This window comes from Thunnus thynnus, chromosome 21 (genome assembly GCF_963924715.1).
Source record: "Thunnus thynnus chromosome 21, fThuThy2.1, whole genome shotgun sequence".
Classification (NCBI taxonomy): Eukaryota; Metazoa; Chordata; class Actinopteri; order Scombriformes; family Scombridae; genus Thunnus; species Thunnus thynnus.
The window spans coordinates 17163708-17188979 of NC_089537.1; the positions used below are offsets into that span (position 1 = coordinate 17163708).

At 40.3% G+C, this 25272-nt stretch overlaps 1 protein-coding gene across 8 annotated transcripts in view; it reads right to left on the reverse strand.

The window, feature by feature from the left end:
- The window catches only part of ctnnd2a (catenin (cadherin-associated protein), delta 2a), a 278500-nt gene that overhangs the window by 90800 nt on the left and 162428 nt on the right, over positions 1–25272 (reverse strand). For all 8 annotated transcript variants that reach the window (XM_067578419.1, XM_067578413.1, XM_067578414.1 and 5 more), the window contains one exon: positions 20359–20665. In XM_067578419.1, the coding sequence (XP_067434520.1) occupies positions 20359–20665 (307 nt within the window). The remainder of the gene's footprint in view (positions 1–20358; positions 20666–25272) is intronic.

Genomic DNA, 25272 nt, shown 5'->3' on the forward strand with positions numbered 1-25272 from the left:
AAAAAATCAATACGCTTTCTCTATGGCATCTTCCAGCCTGGGATAGGAGGCTCACGAGGTTGAATAAAAGCGAACAAAGGACTGAGTGAGAAGAATGAGAGGTGTTGAATGAGACTGACTAATATTGAATGAGACAGAGAGAGATGATTGTGCAAAAAGAGCTGGTGATAAAATGTACTGTATTTAACCAGAGTAGGAAGCCCAAATAAAATTTGAGCTGATCTTGATCTTCTAATATATACTGATCTTACATTATTAATAAAGTATTATTTCATGTGCTATAAAAGATTATATAGATGTCTCAATTATTGTAATTGTTGCTTGTCTGTTTTATGTGAGAAAATAAGGTGGAAGTTAAAATAGTTGTATTCTTTGCATTCATCAATGTGAGGAGTGAGTTTAAAATGACAAGCTATTCAAGCTGAATGGCAAAATAATTATGGTACTTCACTGAGTATAAAAAAATTGCCCCACATTTCTTTGATGAGGTCAAAAATCTGTCTTTATCTGCTTTCTTGCCCTTAAATCAGTAAAAATGCTTTTATAGCTCTTCTTATAACTTTTCTTCTCCTCTTTCAAGTAGAAAAGTGCACTTCATTTACAATTCTTGTCCAACTCCTGAGTTAGTAGAAGGAGTGATTATGCCAAAAGTGTCAAATCCAAAGGATTCACAAAGTAAGGGTGATATGGAGTTTTTTATCTTTAAATGTTCCTTTGGATTTGCACTGTTCTTTCACTGTGTCACTGTTCATTGAACTGCTCTATTAACCAAATACTTAACCAATTTGCATCAGTTTATGAATGTTGGCTTATTCTACGTTTTGCCCTTTTGATAATTTATTCTGGATAAGTGTGTCAACTTGAAAATTAAAATGCAGAAAATGTCATTTAAGAGTGTGAATGTGTTTGTGTGACGCTGGCATGGGGGAACATTAGTGGAACATTAGTGTGCATGGCCATGGAGTGATTTTCCAGGGTAAGGAAAACACAAACGCCAGCACTAGCCCTTGCAATTAGCTGAACACACAGAATCGGAGGCCTAATCGAATAGGGCATTAAGCTGACAGACAGGTGTGCTTTTATAAACACACACACACACAAGGGTGTTCACACATGCACATCCACAGTGTATTGAATATATACACATGCGGCAGTTAAGCACAGGTGCACACACTCACATGCGCATAAACATTCAATAAACTGCACACACAAGTGCACACCCTTGCCCATATGCATATGCATTGAAGACACACAAACACACACTCTCATATCATCAAAGAGGCAAAAATGCACACATATTCACACAGCTATTATCCCACATTTGCTGATCAATAATTTTCAGCCCGGTGGCACTATTCCCCCGTTACACAGTGCAATTACTGGATGTTTACACAGCCAAACAATGGGCCAGTGAAACATATACTCAGTCAAGCATTCATTAGACGGGGGCCAATAGAAGCTGAGGTGACCTAAACCATTATAATGTATCACTCACGACCCTCATTAAGATTGAGCTGTGTATTCTACTGTATCTAAAGCAGGAATAAAGCACAATCTGGTAGCCTCAGAACATCTATTCGATTGAAAAACAATTGGTAACCCTTTCTTTTTAAGTCCCCTAATTACTAAGTATTTACCCGGTAAATATATGGTATACTATAGTATATTATTGGGTAATTACCGCTGGTAATAAGTAGGTAAATACAGTGAAACTACAGCTGAAATGCTAAGAAAAACCTCTACTATTACCCATCAACTCAACTAAGTACTGTGTAGTTGTGACCGGTTTAGGTTGGTAATGACTCAGATATAATTGTGTACTTCCTAGGAAAGTTCCAATTCTTAGAAACACCTCCTCTAACACCCTCAGTTCAAGTTACAATTATGGTTATCCAAGGTTTATGTTGGTATCAGCCCAAGTTTAATTATGTACTATCTAGAAGTTAAGATAGTACTTTCCAATAAATTACTTTTTCTTATATAGTAAAACAACAGAACCCACAATGAGAAGAGCTCTTGTAACCAAAAATAAAATGAAATAAAATAAAAAAGTCCTCAGTGTCTCTCTTTTTTCCTTAAATGTCTCTCTTTCCGGGTAGGATAAAATGGTGTGTGATGATCATTCCTTATCTGGCAATTTTCTGCAAATCCATTGTTTCAGTCCTGTAGAATGGGATCCGAAGCAGCTGGCCACACCGCTTCAAGGTTTCCCCCAGAATGTTTCACCACTGGGACTGGCTCACCATCACGTTCCAGCAAAGAGTTAACTCCAAGCTACAAATCCAGTGTCATCAAAAACCAATCTGCACATACAGTACGGAATAAATCAGATAAATCATCATACAGTCTACTTTCAAATGAGATCTCATCCATTTCCTCAAAACTCAATTTCACAACCCTATTGTCCAGGGATTTTTCTTATAATTTTATAGTATTCCACCAAAAATGAACTTCACCTGGTATCAGTAAATCAAGGTATTGCTCATATAAATGAAATACATTCCCCACATCTCTCATATAACATACAATTATAATCTCTTTAAACAGGGTCTGACAGAGCAGAATAACCAACCAATAACACACCCTATTCATCCACAATACTTTGTAGTACTGTACAAAATATTCTGATTGGTTTTAGCTTTATTTCACACAAATTAGCTATTGCTCATATTCTCTTAAACTAGCAAGACGCTATGCTATTACAGTAACTATGCTACTAGTGCAGGCTAAGTCAACTCACCGGAGCTTCCAGGGTAAAAAAAAGATCACAATTCAATTAAGCTGATAGAGGGAAGGGTCACTGCAAATCAATACAAAGTTGTTCTGAGTGATCACCTTTATCCTATGATGACACATTTCTATCCTGATGGAATGGTCTCTTCCAGGATGAAAATGTCCCAATTCACAGGGCACGCGGGGTCACTGAATGGTTTGGTGAGTATGAAAATGATGTGAATCATATGTTATGGCCTTCATAGTCAGCAGATCTCAACCCACTTGAATACCTATAGGAGATTTTAGACTGATGTGTTAGACGGCGCCCTCCCCCACCATTATCAAAACACCAAATGAGGGAATATCTTTTTTGAAGAATGGTGTTCATCCCTCCAGAAGAGTTCCATAGACTTGCAGAATCAATGCCAAGGCCGAGAGACACCAAATCCCCTCACTGTAGGGGTCAAGCATTCAGACCTGTACCAGTTTTTCCTTTAAATTGTCACCCGTCTGTATATGGTACAAGTTCCTGTTAATGGCACGGACAGTGTAATAATCTATTACAAAGGATATAGTAAGAACATGGTAATTCCACGAAACAAACAAGGCTTCCTTTTACAGTACAGTTTCAGCTTACTTACTGAGTAAATAGTAAAAACATCTGCAAAAACGTACCCAGTATTTAAGCAGATGCACCATTGCACTAGAGGAAGACGGTTCCTGTGGAGGTTATTACCAGGTACTTATACAGTAAATCTAATAAACCCTTTATAGATGGGTGTAGCTATGAACAATAACTATATAAGAAAAAGTAATTTATTGGAAAGTACTATCTTAATTTCTAGATAGTGCATAATTAAATTTGGGCTGTTACCAACATAAACCTTGGATAACTACAATTGCAACTTAAATTTAATGGTAATAGAGGAGGTGTTTCTAAGAATTGGTTGCCTACTATCCTAGGAAGTACGCAATTATGTCTGAGTTATTACCAACTTAAACTACTCACAACTACACGGTACTTAGTTGAGTTGATGGGTAATAGTAGAGGTTTTTCTTAGTATTTCAGCTGTAGTTCCACTGTATTTACCTACTTATTACCAGCGGTAATTACCCAGTAATATACTATAGTATACCATATATTTACCAGGTAAATACTTAGTAATTAGGGGACTGTAAAAGGAAGGGTTACCAAACAATTTGGTTGTAGTAAGAGACAGAGTATAAAAAGATGCTGTTTCAAGTGGGCTTTATAAAACAGCCAACGTCATTGGGAATGACTTGTGTACTCTACTGTGTCCAAAGTGGTAAGAAAGCCAAAGTGATATACATTATTACTGTATATCACCGCAAGGAGGTCTGTTCATTTTTGAAACAGTTTCAGGAGAGATGTTAGCTGATTATAATGGTTTTCATTACTCTCCTATTTGGAGCAAGTATCCAAATCCAAGCAGTAAATTTTTGTATCCTGATTTTAAGTTGAGTAATGCCAACCTTCTTTAGACTGAAGTGGGTTTTGGCAAAGATTGATTGATGAGAGAACTGACATCAGTGAACCACCATGAGCATGTACTGCGATGCCGTCCGACAATAACCACTCTTAATTTCAGCCATGATACAACACAAGTGAATAAATTGACCAATCAAATCCCCATCCACTGCACTCAGCCAATCAAAGTGCAGGCAGAAGATTAAGCTGCTGGATGAACGAGAGCTTGCTGAAAAATTACTGCCCCATTGTCTCTTGATTTGCAAGCCGAGATGCAATCATGTCAACGAGTCTGCTCTGGCCTCTGAATGACAAACAAGAAAGGTGAGCTATTTTTACTGTGATGATGCTAATGAGGATGCTGACCTGTGTGTGTGTGTGTGTGTGTGTGTGTGTGTGTGTGTGTGTGTGTGTGTACATGACCAGTAAATGCACCTTCACGCCTCGCAATCTAATGAAGATCCAACACACTGACAGTTTGTGTGTCCGTGTGTGTCATGCAATCACAAATCATCCAGAATTATTCTGCCATGTGAATATTAAACTGATAAGGTCAAGCTGGACATTAGCACTGTCTGTATGTGTGTGTGCACATGCGTGTAATCCGTTCATCTGCTGCCAGATTCATATTACAGAATCAGACATTTACTGTAGAGGTCACAAACCTACCCTGAAATTAAACAAGAGGTGGCCTGCCAGACACATGCAGATAAACACAAACTTTTGCCCTCTGTTGGTATTTGACCCCCCTCTCTCTCACACACACAATGTGTCTTGTGTGTGTTTGTGTGTGCTTGTCTGTGTTAAAACCTCCTCCCTCCTTCCTTGACAGGTTCCATTTGGAGTTCACTCACAGCTGCTGGGCCATGCTAAATGCCCTCTGCTGTCTACCTGCTCTATGTCGGAAGAGTCTATCTTAAATAATGTGTTGTAGGGGCCACTCAGGGGCCACATGGCACTACAGATTGGACACTACATTGGACAGTACCATGAAGGTAATCACCCCAAATGTTTGACCATGAATTTGTCTGTGATTGTGGGTGGATCATGAGACAATTGGCTACTGTGCTTCTCCAGTAAAAATCAAACTCTGCTAACCAGACATCTCTAACCCCTGACCCCAGTAAAGTTTCTCATTAAAATGCTTAAGAAATCAGACTACTGCAGGAAGTAATCCAGTTACTTAAGAACATGTAAATGCACTGACTCGCTCTGTTTGAAGTCATGACCTATTAGTTGTGACATAGAATGAAAATGAATTCACTTATTCAGAGCAGTTTGGTTCTCCAATGACAACAACAATCACTTCACACACAGGTTAAATAGCCACGAGCAGCATTTGCCCTTTTGCAAATATTTATACCTTCAAATCATTACTACAGACATGCTGTATTGTCAAAGTCCTGTTGCTGAATTCAATGTCTTTCCAAAGCAGCATTTACTTTCCAAACAATTCCTCTAAACAATAGTCAGTTATGCAGCTCTTATATATCTAAAACAAAATAGCTCCATAATTCATTTTGATTCGCCACTGTCCAGGCATTACAGGGTAATTTTGAACTTCCAGTTCACCTTGAGGTGACTAACCTCTCCTTGGGTACTGTGCAAGTTTCGGTGTGGGAATATTAATATTTCAGTACCGCTTGTGTGCAGTGTGTTTGTGAGAGAGAGATGCAATCAGTGAAGGTGACGCAAGAGGGAAGAAAAACTAATAAACCAGTGATTGGCTTATGCACCTGCTATTCTCATTAGTTCACACTGGGGCAATAATATAACACAGAAAAGTGGTAGCAGTACTGGATTTGCTAACAGCTGTATAAAACAATACAGAGAACATGCTGGTAATGATAGTGACTATGGAGATGATGACATAAAGAGTAAGAACATGGTAATGATGAATATGAATAAGAAGATAAAAAGGAATAATTTAGACAATGAAAAACCAGACATGACCATGACATTGATAATGTTGATTACTCTGCTTCTGAGATCCATGGTAGTAATGATTGTCATGTGTCACTGACATTAAAGCAATATTTTTGGCTGGACTAGCCACAGACCAGCCCTATAACCCCCAAATGTCTGTCACTGACTGACTCACTGACTGAGTGATGAAGTTACACCATTGGTGTGGCCGGCCCAGTGTTGGAGTTTCCCCATTGGCCGTTGCCTTTCAAAATGAATCGGCGCAAACAGTTTCAATTATGTCCTCGGGGGAATTTACAGCAGAGCCCTTAAGCGCAGCCTCAAAATAACTTTTAAAAACACACATTTACCAACTGAAGCGTCTGACACAGAGGCTCCGACACTGACAGGAGCACCAACCCGTGGACACAAAGAGCCATGACAGATCCATTTTACCAGACTGCACGATGGCTAGCAGCTAGTTAGCATGGCTAGCACCGTTTGCATAGCTGTGCCATGCTGTGTGTAGTAGAGCTGCTGCAGTTACCGTGTTACTGTGGTAACACAATCATGTCACATCCACTGCAGAGTCCAGCTGATCACCACTTCACCACTAAGTGAGCAGCTCAAGTTATTCTATTATTTATTTATTTATAAAGAACGATGTGCTGAAGGCCGAACAATATCCCTGCTGAAAAGTTGGACTCTTAATGACAACACTGGAATAAAGATTTAGAACATCTGTTGAGTACGAACATTTAGACTACGGAGGCTACAAAGAATAAGGAAAAAAATCAATATCGCGGCACCTCTAGTGTGTCGCCCATCAACTGTATAAAAATAAAGTGTAGCTATGCTGGGCAGGTGACAGGTGTGTTTACGGTGTTTGTGTGCTCTCAAGGACATCACGGCGTGGATATAAACTCACACATCTGACAGACTGTTAGCCTAGCATGCTAATCCTACATAAACATATGGATGAGACTATATGTTTACAGACACAGGGGGAGTTAACAGATAAAATAAGTTCTCTTTCAAATCAAACATCCCAAGATATAGTGGAAAGTACTGTTCTTGCAACTGTATTTATAACCTTTTTTTTTTGACTCAAACTTTGCTTAACCACGTCATATGATATGCTACTTCAGTACACTTTAACAACAAATATTACTGGAACCACCACGGAGAATTGCAGATGAACCTTTAATATCCAGGAATTCACATTATAGACACTACCACTGACTATCCCTGTAACAAATTAGCCACAATTTTGCACATTGACCATACACGGTCCAGCCATATATTAAGTTTTGACTTAGTCTTGTTTGACTGCTACTACCACTACATGCACAACATCAGAGTGTATGAAAGCGGATAATGATGAGGAGGAACATGAAAAGGCGGAGGGCAGTGAAGGCAGAAAAAAAGGATGATCAGATTGACAATGTTGTAATTATGATACTGATAATGATTTTATGATTATATTGATGGTAGATAATTGATAATTTCATGATTATGACATGTTTGTGTAACTTGACAGAAAAATAGTGATAATGAATGTACTACTATATAAGAATACTATAATGTACTGTATTTAAAGATTTTGACATTTCTCATGTGATAATGTACGTCATTCAGTTACACACCTGCTTAAGCACGCGCGCACACACACACACACACACACACACACACACACACACACACACACACACACACACACACACACACACACACACACACACAGACATTAATACAGCCTTCAAAAGCGGATTAAGTGAGACTAAAAGCAGTCATCCACTTCAAATAAGATTGGGATGGAGGCGAGAGAGGAATAAGGAACAGAGCTGTGCAATACAAATATCACATACTAGAGCTCCAACATGGCTGGGGTTATATACAATGTGACAAAGGGCAGACTATATTCATACTGGGTCCACTGAACACACAGCAAAACGAAAGATTTCAAAAAAATATTTACACAGTTATAGAAACAGTGGCTCCTTCCTTCGGGGAATCGAAGTGATCTTTTATTTTTCCACCTTTTTAATCAGTTTGATCTGAGGTTTGGGTTTATTCGCTGCCTCATATTCACTGAGCAACATTTCAATGACACAGATGAGTGCATTCTCTAAAGAGGTATAATTTGGTAAGAAAACTTATATTTTCCACATGTTCACCCATCCTTGCAAAATGATTGCTGGCATGAAAGTAAAACCCATGATGGAATAGCAGTGAAACTATTACCTAGCTCGAGCAGTACTTGTTTTACAGCTCTGTGACAGCTATAAAACAATAAAGAAAAGACATGTAGCTGAAATTGGTCAAAATAATTTGTATTTTCACTGACAACTCATCTGTAGACTGCATTTACATTGGAAGCATGGCAACTGAGCCAATCAGAACTCCTTTTCTATCGAATGAAAGTTAATTCATGACATACTTAAATGCTACAGAGACGGTATTGAGAAACGGCCATAATATCGATCTAGCTTTACTGAAATATGAGGTCTGCATTTCACAAGATTCAAGCTTTGGCATTGAGAAATGGCGTTTCAAGACATTCAAGACTGCAAAATCAGTGAAGTGATTCAGGAAAATACACAAAAGGCACAAAATGTACACAGGGGAAAAGCAAACACAATCACGCCTGAATGCACATGTTACTTATTGCAGTATGTGCCAATGCCCACAGAGATGCACACGTGTACTCAAAGCACACACATACACACACACCTGCACTAAGAGGAGTAAGAAAACACTAACAACCTTGTCCAATGACTCATACAAGGGCCTGCCCTCCATCTATTCCTCAATTCACCATTCTCTCACCCTCCCACTTCTCTCTCTCTCTCTCTATATCATTCACCCTTTCTTTTCCCACCATTATTGCACACTCAGATGCAAACATGAACACGCAACTATCATCAGTATGGTGAGAGGAGCCTTAGGGATCACCTCATACCCTGCGGTGAAAAAGGAGCAGAAAGATTGATAGAGGGAAGGAGAGGAAGAGAGCTAGACAGAGAAAGAAAGTGGGGGAGAGAGAGGCCTAGAGTTTAAAAAAAAAAAAAAAAGTAGAGACAAGCTGCTTTAATAGACACAAAGAACAACAGGAGGGAGTGCAGGAAGGAGAATTGTGTGTTTAGATTGAGAGAGAGGGAGAAAACACTTGGGGCGCTGGATGAATGCCTACACCTCCCAACCCATCATCACTGTCGAGCCTTCTCTACCTGAAGGAGTGCGATAGAGGGGGAGAGAGAGAGAGATGGAGCAATGGATGCATGATGGAGGACTGTTTCTAAATTGAGTCAGCACCCCTAGGATGCATCCAAGTTATTTTATCATGTCTCAATGGAAAAATTGGATTGACTTCGCAAATCACAAGCAGGGGGTCTATGATCAAAACCAGAGAGTTTCCTGGGATGAAAATAAATAATGAAATAAATAACTAGACTGTCAAACGGCTATTTTTACACGGTAAATAGCAGTGTGTCTCCACACTGTAAATAACTGTTGTAGGCCTCCTTGACAATGGCTGCCATCGACACTTTGTCAATTAATCTTTTTTATTTGTTTAGCTTCATTTAACTGGGGTAGATTCATTTAGCACTGACTGATTTTTCAGGGTGGTAAGGAAGCAGATTCAAGTGCTGCTGTTTCACTTCCTCATATAGATTCATCCTGACAGTCTGAGTATTGAACCAATGACCTCCCAGTCACAAGCCCACTTCTGGGCATCCTACAGTATTGCCCCCACTGGCTGAACTGCATTCAGTTTAATGCTCCTGTGATCCTGTGTTTGAATATAGCTCAAGGACCTTGTTGACCTTCTTACAGTATGTGTTTTGTCCCTCTCTGCTCTACTATAACATTGACAGTGACTCTGTGCTTTTGAGTGGCTCAGTGGAGAATTTAAGTGTTACATGTGTCAAAATGTTATTTGAGAGGTCTTCCTTCTCAGCCAAGAAATAAACTGAAATCTCATGGAGGCAAAAGAAAAGCAGTCTGAAAGGTTACAAGGAGTCTGAAAAGGTTACAACTACGGTATGTGACAGATAAAAAGTGAGCATACTGTGCATAGACTTATGAAAAACAAAATACACTTATAAAAATGTGTTTTTAACATCCTCTTTCACCCAGTGAAAGGGGGGGGGGGGGTGTAAGTGTTTTACTTTAGTAAGCCACTTCCACATGGCTGTATTATGAGATGATTGTAATATGCAGGTGCTTTCGTACCTCTGCAGCTGGTGGATACTGCAGCATGGCTAAACGTGGTCACCACTGACAAGAAACAATTGTAATTATAATTTCAGCTAAGCACAACAACTGAGACAAACTAGTGCCTGACAGGACACCTTCTACAACGAGTTTACCTTTGCAGAAGTTCCCTTCTTATTGAATAAACTTGTTCCCCTCTTTGTTCAACTGCTTTTTTATTCTTACCTCCTGTACCTCTGTTCTCCCCAGTTCAGCTTTATTTTAGTTCTTTGGTCATTACAGAGTCCCGCTGGGTCCAATAACAAGCACTTAACGCTTGATTTCCTACAAGCAACTTAGCTGAAAGGTCAAGATCCCTCTCCTGCACATGAGATATACAACTCGCTGACCTTAACATCTGCAGACCCACGGAAGACTGAGCCTTGTGCAATGACAGCAGTGGCATGCAAGATGTACAACTGCTTGACATTAATGCCTGTGGAGGATGTTAATAAAAGAGGTAATTAAAGACAAGATACATTTCTCTGAGTGTAAAGTCGATAGTGCCAAGTTCATGCAAGGCTGCACTGAAGTCCAAGGAAAAATGAAATCTAAGTAGCACTGTCTCATGAGGGCAGTTAAATTGATAGCGCTGTGCTACACATGCAACTGATTTCTGCCGGCATTAAACTAAGATGTACACACTTTGAGTGTCACCCAGAGATCCGTATAGAGGAAATTTGTCTCAACTGGAAGAAACATATTTGATAAAAGAGCTGTTGCAAAGCACCCTAACAAACGTTTTAAAAGGTCCCCACAATGCAAATGCAAAATTACTGAAAAACATACTGTCACGATAGAGACAACTTCCCTTGTTTCAAATCATATTGTGTTTTCTCTGAGTGGGCAAAAATTAAATGTTTTTAGATTATTTCTTTAAGCACATTAAGATAAAGATAAGTTTTGAGTCTTTTACGATGGATATTTATGGTCCTATTGATATTTGTGCTTCGTTTCCTCCAGTGTATCATTAGATCTGTAGATGGACTACGGCTAGACTGTGTTGTTCCCAAGTATGAGTTAGAAGAGAAGTGAGGTGAAGTGAGGCGTGAGGAGGAGAGGAGATATACAGTAATTCTGCTGGTGTGACATTTTCCCATAATCCCTCCCAAATGCCGCCGGTGTCAGGAGACAGAGCAGCAGTGCGAGTATGCGAGGAGGAGGGATGGAGAGCATCTATTGCTTTACTTTTGTTGAGTACGAAGAAGCTGAAACGTATATTAACCTTTTTTTTTTTTCATACCCTATAGATTAGCTTGTAGTGCTGAACAGGTGCATTAACATGTGTGTTTGTGTTCCTGTCTAAGTGGGTAAAAGGTTTGATGGATGTTAATCGAAGAAATGTTAGTGGCAGTAATTACCTTAAAAAACAATAACGCAATGATTGGATCAAAAGAACATGGCAGATTCATTACCAACTCCACACATCAGAGTGTGTGCACAAACACACACACACACTCAGAAAATGTCCTTCAACCAGTGAAACACTGAACACAGCAATTAAGTCCATGCTTTCTATTCTGATTTCTTACTGCCTGACAGCCAAATATGATGTAATCGTTAGCCTCAGCATCTACTTGTGTGTGTGATTTATGTGCCAAGTTTTTCCATTTGTCTAAATACTTAAATGTCTAAATGTGTGACTACACGGTGGCCACCTAATTCTAAATGATCTGTCTTTCTGTTTCTGTTTCATCTATCCTTCTATCTCCCAGGCCTCAGATTCAGGGAGAAGATCAGCGTTGCAGAAAGGAAGGCAGACACACAGGGTTGCTATCATCCCAAGGTCACACACACACACTCACACATACACACACATACACACACTCACAAACAGATAGGCCACCTCAGAAAAGGAAAATAACTACAATGGGCAATTTACCCAGAACAGGCAGGGATGATGGCCAGGGCACAGATGCACGCACACACACACTCGCGCACACACACACATACACACAGCTGTGCCTCAGGGCCAAGGTTCTGGCAATGCATCATTACCCTCCCTTGGAGGTGATTCCATATCCCAGCATGCATTTCTCATGTGGAGAGGAAATTACCCCTGGGCTGTGCTGAGAGCCAATAGAGTGTGTCCTTTCCTCTATCTGTCTCTCTCTCTTCCTTCCTTTCTCTTTCTTTAAATCCCTCACTCACCCTGGGACTGTGTCTCTTACACCTTTACTGTCCTCCCTCTCTTGTTCTCTCTCCCTGACTCACCCATTTACTAACCAATCCTTTTATCTTTGTCTCACTGCTATCATTTTTTTCTCTCTCCTTCTTCCCCCTTTTTTATCTGATGTAGAAAACAGATTAATAACAAATGACAAAAAGGGTCTGACCGGCTCTCTCCCTTTCTGTCCTACCCTCTGTCTTTCCGTCAAGCTGTGTTCATGGTGAGGTTAAACATTAAAGTTACTGTTCTCAGTTACTCCCCTGCAGGCAGAAAAACAAATTAAGGTGGACAAAATTTCTCTTCCCCAGTGCATCTGTCATTAACTTCCCTCACTTTCCCTTTGCTTATTAACAAAAGATCCGTATTAATAGAATAAAAGGAAACAAAAATTGGTATTCAGTATTTAAACAAAATAGACATGACTGCTTTTTTTAATGCAGCCACAATTATAAAGAAGCTGCTAACTTGTAATGCAACCAGGCATTTTTAAAAAGGATGGATATAACATTTTAATGGAAAAATGACAATTCTCCGAAAGAATTCAGCAATCATCGACTACAGTAGCAATGTAATCTGCATAGATAAATAATTTAATGCTGTGTTCATCTGTAAAAAAAATCTGCCTGATTACAGTCAAATGTTGCATGGTTGTCAGTAGTCACATAGTTAGTACAAATAGTGAATAGAAACAGCAGGTGAAGTTATTTACAGAAGTTGAATCTAACACTGCTACTCTTTGTCCCTGTCCATGGTCCTGAAGCATTTCAACTCTCTCTCTCTTTGTGTCTCTCTCCATGGTCCTGAAACATTCAAACCCGTTCTCTTTTCTCTGTATTTATGTCACTTTCAAGCAAGCCAAACACAAACACATGTAGCAACTGCAATGAAATGCAAATCAGTTGTTGCATTTTAATATTTTATTTTACTTACAGCATCTTCCATTCATTTACCAAAATCCCCTCAATCTGTATCCAATATAGCTAAGACAAAATCAAAATATTAATCATTTTGCATTTTAACATGCATAGTTAGTGTGCTTGGTGGGCGACGCTAATTACAGTCTGTCATACCTAATTAGTGTGAGTTAAAGTCACAGTATTATCTTAATACATCGCAGATTCCATTTTCTTCCAACTTCTGCACATTTTTTCTTTTAGTTTTTCTTTGTGCTAATGTATATGTTGGATCCATTGACTGTATATAAAAATGGATGACATGACAGCTCTAACTAAAATATCAAAGTTCACATCAAATAAATTTTTCCCAAAGATGGTGTCTGTCATTTTAGGTAGTTCTTATCATGCTGATGTATGTTAAAGTGCTAATTTTTCTGATAAGTTTGTTTTTAATTAGTTATTTGACAATATAAAAATGAGGTGTAACGTCATGACTGACAGCTATGACAGCCGCTATCAAACCTTTGTCAGGTGGCAGGATGGCTGAGGCGGCGTGTCCAGTGGGCTGTCAACCTGCTGCCTGACTCTACTGCGCAGGCTCCAAATGATGTCACACAAGCAAAGTGCCAGCTCCCAGAAAGGAGATATTTTGGCTTCACTTTTGCGTAGCGGTAGGGAGTGGAGACGTGTCATCCATATTTATATACAGTCAACGGTTGGATCACTATCAAACAACATGGTGGGAGGTGTATTCCTGAGAAAAAGTGCCTAGGAGGAAGAAGGAAAATATGTATGCAAGATATTGGGAGTGTGTGTTACCAACTAAACACAACAGTTAGATATGCAGGATAATATTTGTGTGCACTGCTCGACAAGAACACTATTGAAAATGCTGTATTAAATTCACGATGTGGGACTTGGCCACAGCTGTATACACAGCAGAGCAGAGAGTTACTGCAAGTAAATGCCAAGGAAACATAATCTGCCTCCAGTTCACACAATAGAAATCCCCAGGTGCACAGTATTGTAAACTGGGTACTGTTGATGTAAGGGGGTCTTACTTTCACTTAAGTGAGCATAAGATCCCTTGTCTGAATATAATCCTATGGTCAAGACCTACCACACACACACACACACACAAACACACACAAACACACACAAACACACTGCCTCAATTTCCATCTAAAGCAGGTATACCGTCTGTAGAGTCATACATAAACCATATGTAACACACAGAGCAATGCACTTAAACAAACAGACAATGGTCGCAAGAAGGGAATACATGCGCTCTGTTTCTCTTTCTGACACACTTGCACATAAATAAACATAGACACTCGTGCCCAAGTGACAACAAGAGTAATCACTGCATAATTCTCTGCCTCTCTCTTTTTCCTAAACACACACACACACACATATATACAATGACATATCATTGTCCTTTAGACAGTGCAACACATGGGAATGCATTGCATCAGCCCTATCTCTTCACATATGAATGCCACACACACACACACACACAGTCTCCATATCCCCGTCTTTGACACAGCCTTGGACACACAAACACACACACACACACACACACACTTCCCATTCACATACCCACACACACACACACACACACACACACACTCACAGACATGCACAGAGTCACCGCTGACCATCGCAGATTTTCCATAAATAGAGCACTGTGTTCAGGCTGTGAGCCAACAAACACTGACAATAAATAGCGAGCGGTGACAATGACATGTCAGACCAGATCACATCATATCAAGGTACTGTAAATAGCAATTTCATGCTAGCAGCTCTATTGTATCTAGCAAATAATATGGGTACATTCGGGGAGGGTCTTTTACCTTTACCTAAACAATGTACTGTATGTTTTACAACCCGTGCTTTCCTATTGTTTACAGGGAAAATATGATTTTTGTCCTTGTTTTTCCGCATATATTTGGTAAAAGTATCACTTAATCAAAAATTAACTGGAAACAATCACTATCATCATTATAAATAATCCTAACACAAAACTACAGTCACTATTGCAAGCAGAATATATTTAGGATTTGTGGAGAAAATGTAAATGAGGAGAGTTTGATTTATCTTATCTTGAAGTGCTGTGTCTGTTTCAGGCAGATTAAGTGTTTGATGAGATAAGTCAAGCACACCCCCACAGCTGAAACAATACTGCCGTCTCGTTTTTGATCACAATGTTGCAACTTTTTTTTTCCTCTTTTCCTTCCTGTCAATCCTCGTTTCTACAACACTGTGAATTCTCCACACTTACTGTAACTCCCCTTTCATGATGTTTTTCGTAATCTCGCTTCCCTTTCTAAGCTCCAAAGCTTTGTAATAATAACCACTGGCCCCCACCTCCTTGGTCCCTAACTCCCATTTCCCTGAGCTAATGTTCAACTCTCTCTGTCTCCCTCCTGTTCTTACTCACAAACCCCCACTATGGCTTGTATCGTTCCCTCCTTCCTTTCTTCTTCTTCCTTCAATCCCTCAAGGTATGTTTCCTGTATTCCCTAAACAAATGTCTCTGCTTTTTCCCTTCCCGATCTCCTTTATTTCTTCCTTTTTCTTTTCCTTTATTATTGGTTTTTTTGCCCTCCCTTCCTACCACCCCTTACTTTATTGGTTCTGTAAGTCTCTGTTCAATATTTTTCTCTTCATCTTTCTCCCAACACTGTTTTTTAATATTCTATATAAGCAGGAAAGTCAGTGGGGTAAGAATCTCTTTTCATGGAAAGAGCTTTAAGGAAAACAAAAACAAAACAGTTAAGGGTAACACTTATTAACATTTACAGTATGCCCTCTCTTCTCACTTCTGCTCCATCTTTCTTCTATTCACCTCTGTCCATTTTGATCTATCTACCACCCTCCATTTCTCACCTCTTTATCAAATTCCCCTCCTCCCTTTATTCCCCACCTTCCTCTCTTCATGTGCCTCCTTTCTTCCCTTCCTCCCCCCTCTTCTGCTCTGTTCATCTGCCCCCTCCTTTTGGCTTCATCTTCACCAATACCACCCTCCCTCCCCTTATCCACCTTATCTCCCTCTATTCCTCCTCTCCTTTCTTCACTCCCATCCATTAGCGGTTATTGAGTTTTCTCTTTGTGCCACTGTCCTCACCTCTGCTCTATTGTGCTCACTCTTCTGCAGCTGTAATGGCCCCTAACTGTGTTACTAGCTGCCATGCACACACACACAAACACACACCTACACATGATACAGTCACATACACATGCATATGCATAGGATATGCTGATGATGAATTATTAAAAAAAAATACATTGATTCCTCTTAAAAACACACAGCGAACACGCACACACACATTAACACACACAGACATAACCTCTGCCCTCACACAGAGTGTTTCTTGTCTCTAATAGCTGCTAACTCATTTAGCACTTCATGTTAGCTCAGCTAGATCCAATTACAATGAGAGAGAGAGATAGTGAAGTTTGAGTAGGAGGCCATTTAACCTAATGGCAAAGAGAAATGTAGCGCACAGCTCCGATTCACTGATATTATTATTGAAGAATTTAAAGACATTTTAGTGCAACTCAGAGCTGCAATTCAGAACAATTTAAAAACAAAAATAAAAACAATACTGGCAAACCAGAACAACAGGAAACTGGTAAGAGATATATTTTTTTTAAATCGCTGATGAGGTACGCAGTTTTTCATATTGCACTAATTCAGCAAGAAATGTGCCATTGCATCCAGCTTATGATAAAAGCCATATCATTCAAATTATTTGCACTGAGTTCAAGTCTTTATGACAGTTCAAGTGTACTTGGCTGCAATAGACAGCACTTTTGCTTCATTTGGGTAAAGTAACGAACACTGATTTAAATCAATATTGTGAGTCATCCTAAATAAACAGTTTAGCAAATACAATTACATTTTAATGCCGGTTTCAAGTGCAAATAACTATAAACTGATATTGCTTTCATTAAACTACATTTATTTTCTATCTGTACACAAAATTCCTGATTTGAGAGTCTGTGTGACTCAAAAGCATGAACATAATCCAGATATGATAGGTAGGAGTTCTGTTATTGACTGATATTGAGTCATTTAAGCTCTTTTTATATATGTAAGGTTTATTTAATCATGTCATATATTTATTTAGAATTTTGTCATCTGTGCCTTATTGTCTTTTTTGTAGTCAACCTGGGCATATTAACAGGAGCACGCTATTTACAGTATTTGGGAAGGGGATAGGAAAATGAAATGTTATGAAAATCACTGATTATTACATTCTCTTTTTCGCTTTTATGCACGTCGACTATGTCTGGTTCTTAATGAATGGGAGTTCATGGCTAGTCTAAATGTATAAACGTAAACAACACCCTGAGTCTAGAGCATTCTCACACCATTGCGCTCCAGCTAGTAAAGTCTGAATTTTAAAATAGTCATGAATAACTTTGTTACTTTTAATTAAACAAGGTTTTATTGAACTCTGCAGGGGGTTTCCAACACAGAGAGACAAAATATTGGAAAGTGTACAAAATGCCTGCATTACTGTAATGGTGGTTGATAGACTATGCTTTAATCTTATTATACTCTGAAATTAGGTATGAAAGAAGGTAAAACAAGATGTCTTGCTGGCTCTGAGTACATGCAACTAAGTATATACATTTAACTTCAAACAATAAGGAAAACAATGTGATCTCCAGTGATGAAATTTGATACAAAGTTGAAAAAACACACCTTTTAAATGTTTTCACTGCCTCTGTTCAAGCAGATTAAACAGTAAATGCACATTTAAAAGCTCTTTTCCATACTGCGCAGTGATAAATGGCAGCAAGGGACTTGATGAATGAAAATAAGATTTGACCTCCCCAGCTAGATAAATATATTCATATATTTGAAAGATTTTGCCTTAATATGCATTCAAATGTAGGTTTTGTGATGTGCATTACATTGTTTTTTCTAACTATATACTTTGTTGTTCTTCTTCTTTTCTTCTATCTGGTTTCATATCTATAGGCAAAGATCAGTGTGTGTACTGTATATATGTGTGTGTGTATGTGTGGTTTTGCAATCCATGAGAGTGCTCCTTATCTTGTTGACCTTTGCTCGCTTCTTGCTGCTTTTCTCCAGTGTCTCTTTGAGAAACTTATTTCTCTCTACTGTTTATGTTGATGCTGTGTGAGTAATGTGCTTTTGTCACAAAACCGGCTGGTATAGAAACACCTTGAAGAAAACAGAACATATACTACTGCTGTTCCGCTTGCTGAATTCAAGAACTTTCTGTGTGCAAAAACAACATAAGTTTTGCTTTTCAGAAAGACTGTGCATGTGTGTTTCATGTGAATGTGTTCATCATAAAATGTATCATCACTCCAAAGGTCATTCTCCCTTTTTCTGCACTTTCTTCACCATTTGTTTTTCTTTGCCCACCTCCCTTTATTATTCTCTCTTCCCTTTCCCTATCTCTCTCTCTCTCCCATTCACTTGCTCACTCTATCTCTGTCTCTCTCTTATGATTGACAGCTGCTGCTGAGACTTGATCCATACACGCCTCAGTCCCTCTCGCTCTGTAATTAAAGGAATTATACATCAAGAGGCCTGTGAAATATATATAAATAAAGAGGGGAGAACGAGCTTTACTTAATTGTAGAGACAAGAGGATGGAAGTGATCACAGCCCAGTAGGACTCTTTTACCCACAGCATGACACTAAGGGAGGCGAAATAGAGCTTCTAAAGCAACCGGTATGTAGAGTAACACTGTCTTTTATTAGTTGTTTTTCCTTTACACTTATGCGGTAACACTGCATAGGCCTAGTCCTGATGGAAATAAGGTAGTGCTAAGACTGACATTAGCACTGTGGGGGAAAAAATGCTGCATTCTCATTTATTTCAGTGAGGACACTGTTTTGGCACAGCGGGTGGTTCGGTGTAGGGGGCTCTGACAAAATTATGCAGGACTGTCGGGCAGAAAAGTTGAATTCGGCTCAACTTTTGTCGTGACACAATACATCATCCGCCAACACACAGAATGGGCCAATCAAATAAGTGCGAGCGCATATTTCTGGTAGATGCCTTTGTAAACAAAGTAATTCTGTTGTTACCTCACCATTGTCTAGACAGAAAATAAAATTACTGTTTTTGATTTGAGCTTTCGAGAGCTATAAAATCCTTCCTCACAATGTTATAAATAACTCTTCAGTGTTTTAGTATCTGATAAGCATTCAGACTGAGCACCTAGTTAGTGAGAGACTTGAAAGAAACTGGTGGAATGTGGTGGTGAATGAGTGATAATAATGGCTGTTTTGACCAACACCAGTCCTTCAGGTTATTCCTAGGCAGGTATGTTATATGTTTCCAACAATAACAAAAAGACATAATAGTTTTCAATTGCTTAAAGCTCCTCTGGGGCACTGTTGCTATACCCTAATGAGAAATGCTTTGGTACCTTTTGAACACACAATTGGAGCAGGTTTGAAAATATGTCCCTCTATGTGCATGTGTATGCTTCACCTCAGATGTCTCAGACATCAATATGATCCAAGGGGAGGTCAAGAGCAATACAAGTAATATTTCAGTGTGTGTGTGTGTGTGTGTGTGTGTGTGTGTGTGTGTGATGTGTTGATTGCTAAGAACTCACAATCAATCACACGGGTTAAAGATTCTCAGAGATTCCACCTGGACAACTTGGCCATGACTGAAATATCGATCTGTATATGGTGTGTACATCAGTGTATGTTTGTGTGTGTATTCAACAAATTGTTGGGAGACACAACTGATTATATGTAGGAGCCTCATATCAGACACAAATCTAGTTAAAGCTAGAGTAAGTCTATAAGTAATGAATGTAAGTGCCTTTGAGGATCCTACGCTCCATGATCTTGAGCACATTGTGATCTAATTAAACCCCTAAAACATACATACACACACCAAACCCCCCTTTCATCCTACCTGGGGTCTTTTTGAATAGAGTCGATAGAAGGTGAACGCTGCAGGCTGCCTTCGGGCGGCAGGGCAGGTCCAGACTTGCTGTAGGGTGATTCCACCACCGAGGGGCAGTACTGCAGGGTGCGGTAGGGGTCTGCCACGTATGGGTCTGACCCATACACGTCTCCCCCTCCACCACCTCCGCTTGTGGTGTAGCCTGGCCCCACTGTGGCGTAGTTGTTGGTCCCGCCACGGCTGTAGTTTCCTGTCCCCGTGCCGTGACTTCCTGTGCGCTGCAAAGGGGCGGAGTCGACACCAGGGGAGGAGGGAGCTATGGTGGGAAAGTAGGGACAGAGGACATAACTTAGGACCTGGTCATGGACACGGGTCAGGTCTACAGGGCAGAGGAGGGGATGGAAGGAGAAGAGGAGAGAAGGGAGGAAGAACACAGAAGGAAAGGGGTGGGAAGGATGGAAGGAGATGAAATAACAGAGAGGAGGAGAGGAGAGGAGAAAAGAGGAGAGAAGAGAAGAGAAGAGAAGAGAAGAGAAGAGAAGAGAAGAGAAGAGAAGAGGAGAGAAGAGGAGAGAAGAGAAGAGAAGAGGAGAGAAGAGAAGAGAAGAGAAGAGAAGAGAAGAGAAGAGAAGAGAAGAGAAGAGAAGAGAAGAGAAGAGAAGAGAAGCAGATAAAGATGAACAGGTTGTTGGGAAAAGACAAGCGTGTCTCATGTGGATGGATAAATATTGGCCACATGCCCAGGATTAACAACAAGGACCAATGTTCAACAAAGGGAAGGATTGAAGAGAGAAAGAGAAAAAGATCGACAAATGTTGTGTAGACAGAAATTTTAGATCCTTTTAACAACTGCTGAAATCAATGTCTAAGACAAAAAATATAAAATATATAGAACCATCTACTATTGACACACATATCTACACTGTAACTATAGTTTTTCTGTATATTCCTGTTGAAACTGTATGATTTTTTCATAACAATGCAGACAAATCATGATAAAATACTCCAGTCTAGTATAATAAGGTGACTTTAGTTAATAAAAATACTTAAAACTTAGATATAGATGTATTCCTATGTGAGGTACAGTGCCCTAGAAAAACCTCACTTTAAAAACAGTTTCCACAACACTGAGGCTTTGTAAACAGTGTTAGCTTTGTCAGTAAAATGACTCATTAGCCATTCCCATGCAATGAAAAATGGAAACTGAAACATCTGCCTGGTGAGAAATAAGGACTAAAAAAAAAAATAAATACATAAAATAAATAAATAAAACACCAAACTATCTCACTTTAGAGTGAGATGAAAATTGAATGGGGATTTGCTCGGGGATATAAGCAGCCTGCAGGGGCACAGTAGCTGTCACCCTCCCTCCCCGCCGTGCTGGAGCAGCGGATCGGTGATATATCAAGGTGTTAATGTGAGTCTGGGGGCCTCGTTTCTCTGCCTGTAAAAACACTGAGACAGACGGTGTGGGGGGGATCCATCTCATCTGTCATTAGGTCCAAGGTATGTGTACACTGAAACACACACCTACGCAAATGCAAAAACACCATAAATGTGTTCTTCGGGGAGTACGCGATAAATCACAGAGCCTTGGAATCAATATGTAGCCATGTGATTGACTGGGGCTTTAACACAGGCCAATGAGGCTCCTCTTACAAAGAGAATTAGCCTTTAAAACCGTGTCTGGATGGGAAAATGCACACAAACTACAACTAACACACACACACACACACACTCAGGACATCTGCAAGAACGCAAGCACTCCCATGCATCTCATAATATATGTACAAGCCAGAACACACACCTTTACACTTTATAGAAGCCTACATGCACAAACACTAAATTAACACAGGAATGGGGGGGGGGGGGGTTGTGCTGAGTGCTGTGGTTGAGAATCTCATCGTTATGTGACCAACAAACTTGCTCTTTAAAGCTGTCTTGAGTGGTGGCATTTACTTGACCTTCACAACCCTCTTATCTCTCCCTTCTTCATTTCTCTCTCTTTCTTTCTAACACACACACACACACACACACACTCACGTTTGAACTGCCCCACTTATTTGGTACATGAGGAAGATTAAACCAATCCTTAACAATTATTTTTCCAAAGTCCTTTAAACTCCTCTCACCAAGTCTGGTAAACTCCATTAGTCGGCCCACCAGAGGCATGAGGAACCTTTTGGATGATGTAACCACATTAGCATATTTTTATTTCCTAACTCTAAAATCAGGTTAACAAAAATCCTTTGCCAGCCAGACAGTGAAAAATTCAAGTTTAAGACCCTGCCATACGATGCCCATGAGGCTAAAGGATGTGTGAGCTCTTCTACTGATACCCCAAATTTGACATAGATCCAAAGAATTAGGCAGGGAGAGAGCCTGGGAAAAAAGAGAGAAACAGCTGAGAGATGAAGGATGGAGCTGCAGTTTAGAAAAGAGCCAAACCAGAGGGGAGAGGGAGGAAACAAGGGCCGATGGAGGGAGCGACAGTAGAGCCGCTCAGAACACAGGGTATAGGGGGGTAATGAAGCAGAGTCACTCCCATCAGAAGCAAATCAGTCTTTTCTGTACTCTTTAAATAGTGTCTGTGGTGTGTCTGTCTTTCTGAACGTCTCATTAGTAGCCAGGGCTTTAGGCTAACACCACCAGTGTCAGTGTGCACTCGCCAAGAGACTTGACACCAAAATAGGACAAACCTCAGAGCGAAAGAGTGGGTGGGAGAGCAGTGAAAAGAGAAGAAAAAGACAACATAAAAAAAATTGCCTGTCAAACTACTTTTATAGCCTGTGCTGTGACCACTGAATGCGAATGTCCTTACAAGCCGAAAAAGGAAAGAAAGCAAAGGTGATGCTGCGAGACGGTAGGGCACAGAAAGACAAACAAATCCTCCAAAAAATGTCTTGCAAAATTTAAAGTTTGCCTTTTTGTTTTCACACTCAGTTACTTTGTATTCAGCTACCCAACGCCTTTTTACACATTCCATTTTCTTCTTCACTCAATCTTACTGGCTGCTCCCTCTCTCTTCTTCTCCTAGCTTAAGTAAATGGAGTGCTGCTGAATTTATCATTTGCTCTGGTAATGGTGTGTTCTGACTGATGACTTGACCTTTGAGGCCAATATTGCCAGGCAAAAATCAGCGTGTGGGTGCCTGTTTATGCATGCGCGGGTGTCATTGTGTGTGTGGGTCTGTGTGTGTGTGTGTGTGTGTGTGTGTGAGGGATCTTGTATTCCTGTCCATGTGAGAACCGCTGGGAGTTTTTGGCTCGACTTCTTTACAAAGTAAATTACAGTTAGGACTTGGCTTTAAGAATAGATTTTGAGGTTAGGATTGAGCATGTAGTGATGAGAGTTAATGTTAGATTTGGGTTTATAACAAACATAGTAACGAAAGGTCCTCACAAGTATAGCAAGACAAACATAATATGCATGCATGAGTGTGCGAGGGTGTGTCTTTCAGGAATATGTGACACGCAGTCACTGTGCAGTTTCATGAAATATTAAACAAATCATGAAATGTGCCGTGTGTGTACAGGTACAAACACACAAACAGACACACACCGACATGCGCGCTCCACTAACACCTCTCACACCTGGCGCTCTGGCGGTGTGAAATTGTGTTTGAGAGGAAATAAAAGGGCGGGTGTGTCTTTGTATTCCCTTGCTTCGGTGTAGAGTAAACAAATCGCGGCTGTGCTCCTGCTGGCAGATTAGCGACGGGAAGGGAAACTCTATTAGTCATTTGACACAGTGATACCTCTGCAATTAGCCAGCCGGCTGAGGGGCCGGCTAGCTTAGAGCGAGGCTGACTTTTTCTCCGGGCTGCTGAGACGTGGGAGCCCTCACTGAATGTACAAGAGATGGAAAAAACAGACAGGGAGGGGGGGAGGAGAGATAGGGAGAGAGAAATTAAAATTAAGGGGGATCAAACCAATCCTCTGAGCTTTCCATGTCCGTCCTCCCTTTTCATTCTTTCATCTCTGCTTCCATTTCTCTCAGTCTTACTCTGTATTTGTCACTCTCTTTTCCTCCATCACTCCCTTGCCCTTTTCCCTTCTTTCTTTACTTCTTTCTGCCTCCCTCCAGATCTGTCCCTCTTGGTCTTTACCTCCATCCATCTTTTTAGTCACCCATCTCTTTTGAAACCTTCCCTTTCAATCCCTACCCTCCCTCTCTTGCTGTAGTTCACTCCCTCTCTGCCTTTTTTTTTTTTTGTCTGTCATCCTCTCTCCATCATCCATTCATTTCATGTTTTTCTCTCCCTTTCTTCCCTAACACCCTTCTGTCTCTCTATCTCTCCCCCTCTCTCCCTCTATTGTGTTTGTAGTAGACTATGTGATCAGAGCTGAGGACATGTCCTTTCTCTCGACACGCTTCAGCGCTCAGCACGATTACACAAAACCCCTCAGTACAGTCTCTATCTCTCTCGCATATACACACTCACATAGATACACAGGCGAGCACACAAACATGGATTTCTAAATATGCAAGTGATTGACACGGACTAAACATGTGTGCCTTTAACATATCTTTTCCTAATGCTTTAAGGTCATGCAACAGCTTGCACATACAACCTTGCCTACAGCGGCAATGGACGAAGTACACGTGCACGGTCATGCACACACACACACACACACACACTGCCTGGATGTGGAGGAGAGTAAGGATTAGTTTCTCCCTCTGTTTATCCCTGGGAGAGCCTCCTGGCCAACACACAGCTCTTGATGTTCCTGAGCTGGAAGCACTGTATGACACACACGTGCACACACACACGCACTCACACACACACACATACACACACACATACAAATGCCCTCCTTTGCACTTTTCAGTATCAAGTCTACAGTGTTTTACAGTGTGGGAGCTGTAGGACACTTGTCTCCATGAGTCAAGGTGCCATGTCTTTCTCCTAGCACGCCACTT